The following is a 13764-nucleotide window of genomic DNA, read 5'->3' on the forward strand; positions in this document are numbered from 1 at the left end:
TGATACTCGGGGTACAGGATGATGACACTGACACTCGGGGTACAGGATGATGACACTGACACTCGGGGTACAGGATGATGACACTGACACTCGGGGTACAGGATGATGACACTGACACTGGGGGTACAGGATGATGACACTGACACTCGGGGTACAGGATGATGACACTGACACTCGGGGTACAGGACGATGACACTGACACTTGGGGTACAGGATGATGACACTGACACTCGGGGTACAGGATGATGACTGACACTTGGGGTACAGGATGGTGACACTGACACTCGGGGTACAGGATGATGACACTGACACTCGGGGTACAGGACGATGACACTGACACTGGGGGTACAGGATGATGACACTGACACTGGGGGTACAGGATGATGACACTGACACTCGGGGTACAGATACATGGGTGTGCACCGTTGCACGGTGGGCTGTGGTGTCATTGTGTACGTTGTGCATAGTGATGTAGATCAGTATATATTCTCTCCATTGCTGGGTATTCTTACTTCCAGATGGAGCTTCCTCCAGGCCGGGAGCTGCTTTGGTTATGTGTCAGTGTCAGTGGAAGTGACATAATCCCTGCAGCAGCCCACAGACAGGGCACACCCTGCAGCTGAGCAGTGAGGAGGGGCGGCAGCTCTCAGGCGCTTAGTGAGTGCAGCCAGCAGTCCCGGGACCGTGCAGGGATGAGTGGAGTAGCTGCTCAAGTGGCCCATGATAGGGCTCTGGCTGACGGATATGGCACCAATGAGAAGGCCATGAAATATCTGAACCAGGACTACGAGGCGCTGAGGGATGAATGTCTCCAGTCTGGGACCCTCTTTAAAGACACCTACTTCCCCGCCATCCATTCTTCCTTAGGGTTCAATGAACTGGGGCAGAACTCGTCGAAGGTCCAGGGCGTGGTGTGGAAAAGACCCACGGTATGTGGTATATGTCTATGAGTGAATGCTGCTGTGGAACTACAAGTCTCATAATGGCAGTAACCTCGTAGTGTCCCAGTCCTAGGAGCGCATAGTGGTGCTGTATGATATGTGCCAGCTATGGATCAGGACTATTGCTAGGTTAATATGCAGAATTCTCTGGTTGCGTCTCTTCCTTCCAGCACCCTCCATTACTGGCAGCAAAACTTTGTGAGTGAATATACTGTAATGGTGTGACCAGTGCGAATGTGACTTCATATTTATTAGGCTGTGTGCACACGTTGCGGATTCTGCTGCGTTTCCGCAGTGGTTTTGCCGCTGACATGGTACAGTACAATGAAACCCTATGGGGTTTAAAAAACGCTGTGCTCACGGTGCGGTTTTTTCCGTGCGGTTTTGCTGATGTTTACAAACCGCAGCATGTCAATTGTTTGGGCGGATTCCGCAGCGGTTTCACATCTTTAACATAGTAGAGGTGTGAAACCGCAGGGCAAATCCGCAGGTCACTTTACCTGCGGTTTTACCTGCGTTTCTGCGCGGAATCCACAACGTGTGCACATAGCCTAAAGAATTGACATGCTGCAGATTGTAAACCGCAGCAAAACCGCGTGGAAAAATCTGCAGCATGTGCACAGCGTTTTCCAGTTTACCATTGAAAACAATGGTACTGTACAACGCAGCTAAATCTGCTGCGGACCCGCAGCTGCAGAAACGCTGCGGATCCGCAGCAGAATCTGCACCGTGTGCACATAGCCTAACGTGTGAAAAAAAATGTTCTTTTTCACCTGCGCTTTTGCTGTGATTATGGCCAGAAAATGCATTTACGTTTTTTTTTTCGCCTCCGCATAGAAGAAAAAAAATGCACGAACCTTTAAACGCTTAGTAGGCACAAATTTTAATTAAATCACATTCACTGTGCTTGAACTACTTAACACAGAAGTTTCACCCCAACGCCCCCGTATAACTTCCGGCCCCCACAATAACATTTGCTGGTGGTTCAGAAGTCAGCGATGCCTGTGTGGTCCTGTAATAATAGCTACCGAGGTAGCAAATCCTCCATCACCTGCAAGTGATATTATTGAGAAGTGGAAGGAACCGCAGCAACTCGGCGACAAAGTGGAGACCCCGTAAAGTTACAGAATGGGGGGCCGAATGCTGAGGAGCAGAGGGCAGAAAAGTCACCACCGCTTTGCAGAGTCCGGAGGTATAACATCGGCTCAGCAATGATAAGGCGTTATGCAAACGGCGGTATTATGACTCCACACAATGTCGTGAACGGGGCCATTATAGGCCGCCCATAAACTTACAGACTCTGTACAAATCTCATACGACAGTCCCCTTTTTTTTTATATAGCTTGCCATGGGATATCGTAGAACAAAGGTATAAGGGAGCGCTGTTCCTGTTGGAGAAACCCCCAAAATGCTATGTAGAACCAGAACATGACGCATAGATTATGACTATAAAGTGCGGCACCAACTCAGATTTAAATACAAAACAAAGGGCTAATTCGCGTGTGTACAGCGGGTGGATTTCCTTTTCTGTAGTCTGATCCTAAGTCCATTGTTAACCGCAGGTCTGGTGATCTGAACTAACAGCATCATTGGCGTCACAGTGTAGAGGGATCATCATTATTCTCATTGCACATGGAAACACGAGAAGCTATGGAATGAAACTGAAAGGGAGAAGATACAGATTAGATATTAGAAAAAAACTTTTTGACAGTGAGGGTGATCAATGAGTGGACCAGGCTGCCATGAGAGGTGGTGAGTTCTCCATCAATGGAAGTCTTCAAACAGAGGCTGGACACACATCTGTCTGAGATGGTTTAGTGACTCCTGCATTGAGCAGGGGGTTGGACACGATGACCCCGGGGGTCCCTTCCAACTCTAGCATTTCATGATATAGCCATTGTCTGCTACAAAATGGATCACTGATGTGATACACGGAGCGCTGGACGCCGATGTTTTATTACGCTCATTTATACTGTTATTTTCAGAGTGGTGTGAAGTTGTATATCATATCATGTGGTAGAAAATCCAAACCATTCAGCAATTACTAGGCAATGAGCCAGAATATTATGACCTGTATGGCAGAGCTGTACGTATGAGAAAACATGGAGTCCTTGTACTCCTGCACTGTGGAGCCATTTGGTGTACTAAAGTAATGGCTGGAGTCAGCATCCAGCAAAGTGTCAGGGCCCAGCACATCCAGGAGGCCCACCACAACCAGGAGGCCCACCCAGACCTGCGTGCTGTGTTTCTAGCAAGATTCATATGCATCAGTGTAACTCCATAGATGCCACTGTCTAGTTTGACAACTGCGCTTAAGCGGTTGGAAATGGGATTCGGATCGCAACCATGGGCCTGCTGAAGGCGACCACGTAAACTTGTGGTTGAGCGGCTTCATAGGAGGGCGGTAGTTTTACAATACACCGCAGTATAGTACAGTCCATCGTAAATTTAAGTCGGATAGGGAATATTAGATATTGTAAAAATAATTGAAAATGAGTCTACATAGTTTCTATCACCCCCCTTTTCTTGGAACGTTAAAAAAAATGAACTAATAAAATACATATTATTTCATACCGTGAATGCTGAGGAAGACAAAGTCAGAATCGTAGAATCACTGCTTCTTTGGTTACTTCAACTCACAAAAAAACTGCAATAAAAAAATCAGAGATGGACACCAAAATGTTACCGATTAAATGGAATATGAGGAGGAAAAATCGAATACCAAGAGGAGACTGCATGAATCTGGAGCCAGTCTTAGCCGCAGTATAGTGCCTTTTTTTTTTTACTCCATATTAAGGACATATTCTATAAAATAACTCTGAATCAGACAGAAAAAATCTGGTATTGGTGGTCCAGCTATGCATAAGTGTACAGATCCCCGCGACGCAGCTAGTTCCGGGCACTAGATGTGCATCCGTTGCAATTTTGTTTTTTAAAGCCCTCACCCACATTTATAGTAATGAAAATTGCATTGTGAAGAAATCTGAATGCGGCATTAGGCCTTATTATATGACACGGATCTGTAATATAGGTCCATACTGTGCCGCCATATACCTCACATTTCATAGAAATTGCACAAAGACTTATTTTCCTTCACAGATTTGGTAAAAATCCACCATAATTGTCGCCTGTTCCTTGACTTAATGTCTCGAGGGTAAAATATGATGTATCATGGAGTAAACATACAGCACAAATCTGGAAAACAGACATGTAGGGTTTGGTAGACAAGGGCAAATGTGGAGGCCCGCAGCATGTAGGAGCCCACTTTGCACAGACTTAGGCGATGTGCACACGTTGCGGATTCTGCTGCGTTCCGCAGACATGGTACAGTACCATGTTAGCCTATGGCATTTCAAATCCGCTGTGCTCACGCTGCGGTTTTTTCCGCGCAGTTTACAAACCGCAGCATGTCGATTCTTTGTGCGGATTCCGCAGCGGTTTCACGCCTTTAACATAGTAGAGGTGCGAAACCGCAGGCTAGTCTGCAGGAAAACCGCAGGTCACTTTACCTGCGGATCCGCGCGGAAAAACCCGCAGGTGAATCCGCAGCGTTTGCACATAGCCTTAGCATCCACAACCATTAATGTGCACTGCATGTGTGGAGCAGGCTCGGGAGATGTTTTATATAGCCACAATATGACTGAGGATTGCCCATGGCCTCGTCATGGCAGCCTCGGGCCTATTGAAGGCCCCACCTTGTCTGCCATATTTGGAACGAGAGGATGGAAAGGGAAGTGACTGGAGGTAGCTACTCAGACCTGTGTATTATGAGGTAAAATACACATAATCTGGCTAATTATGAGGTAAAATACACATAATCTGGCTAATTATGAGGTAAAATCTCATCAAGTAACGATTCCCTAGAAAGTGATTATAAAGGGTAGTGTGGATGCCATTTCTGGACTGTGTAAGGAGCTCCCCCGAGACGTCATCTAAGTCTTGTTACTATAGTGTCAAGATGGATGACACATCTCATTAGTGTATCTATGACACGAGCGCTGCTCCTGGGTGCGCCGGTCGGCTTTTGCAATGTACGATAGCCACCTGTTGGAGCACACAATGACTCCAGGGGGCGTCATACCGACTTTGATCTCATCGGGTCGTACCAGTTATGACTGGAGAGCGGCGACTCCATGAACAAACACCGTCCTCTTGTTTACAGTGCGGCCAGAAGACGGGTGTTATTACATGACACAGATCTCCTTGCGGCTCCGTCCTGGACCATTATGTCTAATTGTTTTAGGCCGGGGCTTTTTTGTAGTAGAGGTTTCCCTATTTTAACTATCAAGTGACCGTTGTCCCCAGGTCCGGCCTTAGTTGTTGCATCAAACGCCATATGTGATGGCGGAGGCTTAAATTATGCTAAAGAACAGTCTCTTGTGTAATTATTATTACATTTACTGTACGTCTGCCTCTGTAATAAATAATTAGCGGTGTGATGAATTATACACTGTGTACTAGTGACACGCCATTATGTTCAGGTTGTCACCTAGCAACAGCAGGGAATGGACGACCTCTCCAGGGCAGTAGTGTCTCCATTCACAGTGACACACCCTTTTAATTCATGGAGGGCCTTTCTGTGGCCAGAACCATCCTGTAAGGCTACGTAACCACGGAACGTATTTACTGCGGACCGCCCATAGTGAAGCATGTGTGGGGATCCGACATTAGACCTGCTGATTGTGGGGTGAAGGCCTTTGTGAGTGGTAGATGAAGACTCTCTGCTCGGTGCCTCTGAAACCGGCTGAACGGAGAGGGGCAGGAGGCCATATGTTCTCCAGATTTGTCTAAGCCATAGGGTCCTGGAGTGGGGCCTGTCCATTAGGTCCTCCATCGATCCCCAGACCTTCTCAAACCTAAGACCACCTCAAGGAGGAGTTTGACTTGACGAGGGGGTCAAGCACGCACCTTGGTAAATTCACTTGAAACGTACAACCCAAAAAATTCATCAGGTCTGGATGTTGGGGACATTCATATCATCAAACCTAAATTTTAATAAAGTTTTAGGCTCATTTACATAAAACCGTAAAGGCCCTTTATCTCCAATCTCTGACTGATAATTGCTGATCTGGCCTGATGATATCATCACACTAAAAACCGGATCCCAGGCTAAAGCTTAGAAGTCAGCAGTCCTCCATTAACAGTGATCGATTAATGGACGGACTGTGCAGAGCATGAAGTGTACAGCGCAGCGCCGCTCCGGGGATTGATATATTTAGGTTATTATAATGCTCTGAGTGAGCAGACACTTTCCTGTCTCAATCCTCGTGGGATTCATGATAATTTAATATACGGCAAATGTTTTACATAACTATCAATATCCTTTGAGTTTGCAACTTTTTTAAAGCACTTGCAGCACTTTTTTTGTTAATTTTTTTTTTTATGGCTGCATGGAGACGGGGACCAAACAACCTTCGAGATAAGCAAAAGCAAATCAGCACTTTTGTACATGCAGAATGCGAGGACTAGGCCACAACTTATCCTTATGTCAACTCTCATGTGTTCCTTTATGAAATTGGAGGTAAAGAAAGAGACTATACATGGATATGCATTCCAGTTATGGCTCTGAAAAATGCCACCGTGCCCGTATAAATAATACCACACAATGATTAAATGATGCCAAAAAGTGCCCATATAGATAATGCCACACAGTAACCATACGCACAACACCGGGGTCAGACTTGCAAGAAACTTGGACGAGTCGCGCACCTCAATACCCGGCACTGCCACCGGCACTCGGAATACCCGGCACTCGGATCGGAGCGCTCAGCTGCATGTATTTCTATGCAGCTGAACACTCCGATCCGAGTGCCAGCGGCAGTGCCGGGTATTGACGTGCGAGACTCGTCCGAGTTTCTCGTAAGTCTGACCCCGGCCTAATGCCGATAATACATTTATATTCCCATATTTGTGAATAGCTAGAGTTTCCTATCACTTATAGGGGTTATTCAGTGATAACCTGTTGATCAAAGTAGGTCCGAGCGCCAGTACTCGGCACAATTGGATGAATGCAGCGGGGAGCAAACATCCTAAAAGTGCACTGAGTGGGATACAAATTCTGCTTCCACTTCATTCTCAAGATCGGTGGGATTCCCAGGGATCAGACTTATAGCAAATATTAATTAGTTGTGTCTGCGGCAACCTGCAGCAGTCCAGCTCTTGAGAAACTACGACGTCCTGCTTGTGACTGTCAGGGCATGCTGGGCATCGTAATATTACATCCTCTGGAGAGCTGCATTTTTCTAACCGGTGTCACACAGTGATTCATGTAATTCTCCAGTTTGAGTCCCCTGGAAATTAATAGGATTTTTTTAGACTTTTATTTTTTTTCTGTTTCAGGAGCTGTGTTCCAACCCACAGTTCATCAGCGGAGGAGCCACACGTACCGATATTCGCCAAGGATCTCTGGGTAAGACCGATATGAGAAATGTTTCATTACTTCTAGTTAAACTTGAGAAGATGCATCATAAAGAGGTTCTACATGTAAACTGGGTGGCTTCTTTCCAAAAACAGCGCCACGCCTGTCTACAGGTTCTGTGCGGAATTGCAGTAATTGCATTCTCTTCAAATATCTGACCTGCTATGCCAGACACTGCCAGGTGTGGTGCTAGTTCTGGATGAAACCCTGTACAACTCTTTGTGGAGCATTTGTTTTTCACACTGTGGAGCAGGTATGTATATTTTGCCCAAGTACATTTTAAGTGCTCTTATCTACAGAGTATACATCCCATGAAACTCACACGTCAGTGATTCCTGAACTTTCTATTTGCATTTAAACGGCGTGTAGACTTTTGCAGCTACACTTTATATTACTTTGATGTATCAAGAATAAAAGCCTTAATTAAAAATTCTGTACCATTTCGTGTATACAGCCCTTATGCAATTGTATGTGTTTCCATGGTTACAGAGTAGAGTAACAGGTGGATGACCTGGGCCCCGGTGTGTACCCTCTTGGATGACCTGGGCCCCGGTGTGTACCCTGGGCCCTAGTGTGTACCCTGGTGGATGACCTGGGCCTCGGTGTGTACCCTGGTGGATGACCTGGGCGCCGGTGTGTACCCTGGTGGATGACCTGGGCGCCGGTGTGTACCCTGGTGGATGACCTGGGCGCCGGTGTGTACCCTGGTGGATGACCTGGGCGCCGGTGTGTACCCTGGTGGATGACCTGGGCCCCGGTGTGTACCCTGGGCCCTAGTGTGTACCCTGGTGGATGACCTGGGCCTCGGTGTGTACCCTGGTGGATGACCTGGGCCTCGGTGTGTACCCTGGTGGATGACCTGGGCCTCGGTGTGTACCCTGGTGGATGACCTGGGCGCCGGTGTGTACCCTGGTGGATGACCTGGGCCCCGGTGTGTACCCTGGGCCCTAGTGTGTACCCTGGTGGATGACGTGGGCCTCGGTGTGTACCCTGGTGGATGACCTGGGCCTCGGTGTGTACCCTGGTGGATGACCTGGGCCTCGGTGTGTACCCTGGTGGATGACCTGGGCGCCGGTGTGTACCCTGGTGGATGACCTGGGCGCCGGTGTGTACCCTGGTGGATGACCTGGGCGCCGGTGTGTACCCTGGTGGATGACCTGGGCCCCGGTGTGTACCCTGGGCCCCAGTGTGTACCCCGGTGTGTACCCTGGGCCCCAGTATGTACCCTTGTGGATGACCTGGGCCCCAGTGTGTACCCTGGTGTGTACCCTGGGCCCCAGTATGTACCCTGGTGGATGACCTGGGCCCCAGTGTGTACCCTGGTGGATGACCTGGGCCCCGGTGTGTATACAGGATTTCTGTGCTTCTTGAACCATTTATTGTACTTGCTCGCTGTGGATTTATGTGCAGAGGATTTTGTGGTTTCTCAGTATATTGTTTCTTTCTCAACTAATTTTTCCCTAATTCATTCCTTGTGTTACAAAATCTGTGTAACCTGTTTCTTAATGGAGCAGGTGTGACCTGTCCATACACACCCGACATGGAAACTCCGCAGGACTATGAATCAGCGGCTCTAAAATGTACATGCATCATAACTGCATGGGGAGGACAAACACCTAGCACCCCGGGGCAGAGGATGGGAGTCGGACTCCGACTTAAATAACATTGTAACATTTAGGCTGTGTTCACACACAGCATTTTTTTGCGGTTTTTCCCGCGGATTTGCCAAAAAATCCGCGGGGAAAAACGCGAAAAATAAGCTTCCCATTCATTTCTATACATTTCCACTTTTTGTGCACATTGATGCGTTTTTTACCGCGAAAAAAAACGCATCTCGGTAAAAAACGCAGCATGCTCATTAATTTTGCAGACTTTTCCACGTTTCTGATTATTTCCATGCGTTTAGAAAACGCGCGGAAAAAACGCATAAAAACCACGGTAAAAACGGAAAACGCGCAGAAAAAACGCGCGGTTTCTGGGAAGGGAGTCAGGTTTTCCAGCAGAAATTTTCTGCTACGTGTGCACTTAGCCTTACATGTAACTTTGATAGTTTGTGTGATCGTTAGTTCCCCGTCATACACTTTACATTACTGTCAGTAGCACATTCCTGATCAACTTATGAAATGTGCTACCACACAATAATAATTACCGTATATCCCCTCATCAAAGATTTGATCACAACAAACAAGCTTTTAGCCGTCACACAAGACATTGTATGGATGAGTGCAGCTGTGAAGTATATAGGATATAACTCTGGATCAGTAATGTTTGTACACAGTGACTGCACCAGCAGAATAGTGAGTGCAGCTCTGGAGTATAATACAGGATGTAACTCAGGATCAGTAATGTAATGTATGTACACAGTGACTGCACCAGCAGAATAGTGAGTGCAGCTCTGGAGTATAATACAGGATGTAACTCAGGATTAGTAATGTAATGTATGTACACAGTGACTGCACCAGCAGAATAGTGAGTGCAGCTCTGGAGTATAATACAGGATGTAACTCAGGATTAGTAATGTAATGTATGTACACAGTGACTGCACCAGCAGAATAGTGAGTGCAGCTCTGGAGTATAATACAGGATGTAACTCAGGATCAGTAATGTAATGTATGTACACAGTGACTGCACCAGCAGAATAGTGAGTGCAGCTCTGGAGTATAATACAGGATGTAACTCAGGATTAGTAATGTAATGTATGTACACAGTGACTGCACCAGCAGAATAGTGAGTGCAGCTCTGGGGTATAATACAGGATGTAACTCAGGATTAGTAATGTAATGAATGTACACAGTGACTGCACCAGCAGAATAGTGAGTGCAGCTCTGGGGTTTAATACAGGCTGTAACTCATGATCAGTAATATAATGTATGTGTATGTACACAGTGACTGCACCAGCAGAATAGTGAGTGCAGCTCTGGGGTATAATACAGGATGTAACTCAGGATCAGTAATGTATGTACACAGTGACTGCACTAGCAGAATAGTGAGTGCAGCTCTGGGGTATAAAAAAGATTGTAACTCAGGATCAGTAATGTAATGTATGTGCACAGTGACTGCACCAGCAGAATAGTGAGTGCAGCTATGGGGAATAATACAGGATGTAACTCAGGATCAGTAATGTAATGTATGTACACAGTGACTGCACCAGCAGAATAGTGAGTGCAGCTCTGGAGTATAATACAGGATATAACTCAGGATCAGTAATGTAATGTATGTACAGTGTCTGCACCAGCAGAATAGTGAGTGCAGCTCTGGAGTATAATACAGGATATAACTCAGGATCAGTAATGTAATGTATATACACAGTGACTGCACCAGCAGAATAGTGAGTGCAGCTCTGGAGTATAATGCAGGATTACCATAGACCATTTCTCATTCTCAGCTCGCACGCAGTTGTACATTTGAGGCTTTGTTTTCTCAAGCACAGTAGTTGTCAGGTTGGATCGGACTCTTATCTAACATTGATCTAAAATAGTCATAAAAGTAAAAAAAAAATCAAATGAAAAGTTCTGTGAAACAGAATATAAATTAATTTCTTACTGTGCTAATAATCTCTCCTTGTCCTCAGGAAATGGAAGTTTTTATTGTTCACATCCAAAACCCTGCCTCTTCTCCTGGCAGCAGATGTGATTTGCATGTGGCTTTGATAAACTGCAGTTGTGTAACCAAATAATTTGTGCAGGAAAATCTTTTGCATTATTTAAAGTAAATCAAAAAACCCTTCATAACACATCCCAGGTGTTTTAGTGATACAGTGTAACAGCAGCTACTTGTTGGCGACTGGTTGTCAGTGGATATTCTAGCAGGTTGTCATAGCAAACGCACGAATAACAATGTGGTTTCCTCTTGGTGCTTTTTCATTTTTTTTTTCACTATGATTCAATCTCTGAGTCACTGGGAAGCTATGCAAAAATATCAAACATCATCTTTTGTAAAAAAAAAAAAAGTGTATATTTATATAGTCCTATCTGCACCCTTATTTCTATAGGAACCAAAGAATGGAACAAAAGGAAAAAAGAAGTTGCGCTGAGTTTCAGTCTGCGATCTTCATATCTTCATTCATTTTCAGGACCCCTGATATTCAGTGTGCAGCCTGCTCCTAGTTGCAGACTCTTCTCTTGGGGGTCCCTTGCCCAGTAAAAAATGGGGGGGGGGGGGGGGGGGGGGGGTTCCAGGATGCTGCTGGTTTTACAGGCTTTTATATATCAGCTCGGCGTCGTTCCTGGAGTGTTTTTTTTTCTTTTGACAGCTCATGATGAATCTCTACTCCGTTGTGGTGATAAACCCCGATGCTGTGGAGTATGAAATCTTTCAATCCCTGTCTCTGCAGATTCTACCATGTGACGTGGGCGAGGTACTCGTCTTTCACACCCAGGCCCACTACGTGAAAATGGAGATTGTGGCTGGGTTTGTGGACCTTGTCTATGGGGGCGCTACGCTCTTGCAGGCCACATGATGCCGGATGACTTCAGCTAGCCAGGATCAGATGTTGTAACATTCACTGAGGGAGACCACTACGGAAAAATAAACTTTTTTTCTTCCTGAATAATATTGCACAGTGGATAGCGGGTGCGAGTCTTTATGGACGATTCTCTAAACACAGAATATCTTCCTACACGTTCTTTCATTTCCTTCCTAATCTCACTCGGTCTCAGTCAGTTCCTCTGGCTTCACCACAAGCCACCACTGTGCTTCAGGAGCCTTCCTTGTCCCCCAAAAACAGCACTGCAGTCCAGCAAGCAAGAGTCCTATATCTCAACCCGTGATTCCGTGTCCTTTTCCCGTTATGGGAGCTACTTATGCCAATAATTTAACTTCTCTGCTTGCCGACTCCTTGGAATTACCACATGGGGCACTCTCTTCTTTTCGCATGCTCCAGTTCGTCCCATTGCATTTTTGGCTTGCGAACGTCATGCTAGGCCTTCTGGCCCAGATCCCGTCTCTGGAGAATCGCTCACTCCTTCTATAACTTTTCCTCGTCTCCACCCTGGATCACGCTCGCCATCGCCTCAGTCTCCTATCTCTGGTCAGACCTTAGGTCTGCTTCTGCTACACGCTAGGCCCTATCTGCCCTCCTGGCAGGAAGTTGTCCCAGTCCCTTCATTTTAGCCTCTCCCACTCTGGGGTATTCCCAATCATTAATCTTAACTCTCTACTGTTGAGCAGAACAGAACATCAACACTAATAACTCATGTCACTAACCGCTTCACATATTTAAGTACATTACAACAACACATGTGTCTTCAAGGGCGGAATGCGGGTAAAAGTTCCATCTCTTTTGCAGGCGCTGTCTCACCTTTCATCACTGATCTACCACATGTGTGATTTCACCTTCTCCAGATTGCACTGCGTATTTTGTCCTCCTGCTTCTCGCAGTAACACAGTGCAGCTTGTGTGATCTGCCCTTCCTGAAGACTTAGATGCTCACTCCCCTTTGCGCACACTGATCTGCTGATCGTAAGTGTTCCTTGGTAAAGGGTGTGGGATGGGCCCCAAGAACTTTAGTGCCTAGGGGCCCATCTCTCTGTACAGCACTGTAGCTGTGAGCGGGGATTGCCTACCTTTTACCCACATGGGAATTTCCTCCTCTGTGTTTTCTTCTGCGGCTGAATGTTTCTGGAGTTTTCCATCACGCCTGGAATGCAGTTTTGTGATTCATGTTCAGCCGGCGGCACAGACCTCCTTTTCATCAGATCAGTCTCACATTTTTCCTCCTGCAGAATCCTCATTATTCCTCCTGCGGGGTTTTATGGTCGCATATTCTCGTACAGATGCAGAATTTTGTATCTTATAAATTATTGGAGATTTTATTGTTATTTAGTGTGATACTTATATTATTAGCACTAATATATTTTTATATGTGTTTTTATTGCTCTTATGCCTCTTTAGTCATGGAGGAGATCTCCACTCAAGACCCCCATTCATTGAGCCATCATGACAGCATTGCCTGGGAAAGAGGGGCTGCACTGGCCGCTGCAAGGGCATTCTTTTATGGGGTCTCCCTCCTTCATTCTACCTGGTATTTCTGCTTGGACCCCACTTAGACATTCCCTATAGACAGTAGAGGTGCTTATTCTGGAAAAAGGAAAAAAAATCAGCAGTTCTAAGCATTTCCTGATCCCAAGCAACCCCAGAAAATGGGGGACATAGAACCATAATATCACTTTACAGTATAGTTTTCATTGATATAGATACCACCATATCATCAATATATTCCACCATGTAGAGCAAGACCCTCTTCCTCTGGCAGTGTTGTCTCATGTCAGCATCCACAGCAAGCCGCCCTTTTCCTTGTTTTTTTTCTTCCCCTGGGCACTCGTTCCTTGGCTGTGTTGTTGCAGGGCAGCCTCCAAAGTAAGATGTTCTTACCCTGGCGAAGTTGCAAAGCAACCTCAAGAGCCT

The 13764-nt window shown here is 46.1% G+C and overlaps 1 protein-coding gene and 1 long non-coding RNA gene across 2 annotated transcripts in view; one reads left to right on the forward strand and one right to left on the reverse strand.

The window, feature by feature from the left end:
* The first annotated feature begins 531 nt into the window (after positions 1-531).
* CAPN2 (calpain 2) overlaps positions 532-13764 on the forward strand; it is a 41050-nt gene continuing 27817 nt past the window's right edge. The window contains exons 1-2 of the mRNA XM_073556398.1: positions 532-929; positions 7281-7350. Of these exons, the coding sequence (XP_073412499.1) occupies positions 693-929; positions 7281-7350 (307 nt within the window). The 5' untranslated portion in view covers positions 532-692. The remainder of the gene's footprint in view (positions 930-7280; positions 7351-13764) is intronic.
* LOC141060117 (uncharacterized) lies at positions 1808-13108 on the reverse strand. Its single transcript, XR_012222664.1, has 3 exons — positions 10903-13108; positions 3516-3588; positions 1808-2602 (listed from the first exon to the last, which is right to left on the reverse strand). It is a non-coding gene; the product is annotated as an uncharacterized lncRNA (long non-coding RNA).

Source organism: Dendrobates tinctorius, unplaced genomic scaffold, assembly GCF_039654945.1.
Source record: "Dendrobates tinctorius isolate UK_male_01 unplaced genomic scaffold, ASM3965494v1 ptg000232l, whole genome shotgun sequence".
Taxonomy (NCBI): domain Eukaryota; kingdom Metazoa; phylum Chordata; class Amphibia; order Anura; family Dendrobatidae; genus Dendrobates; species Dendrobates tinctorius.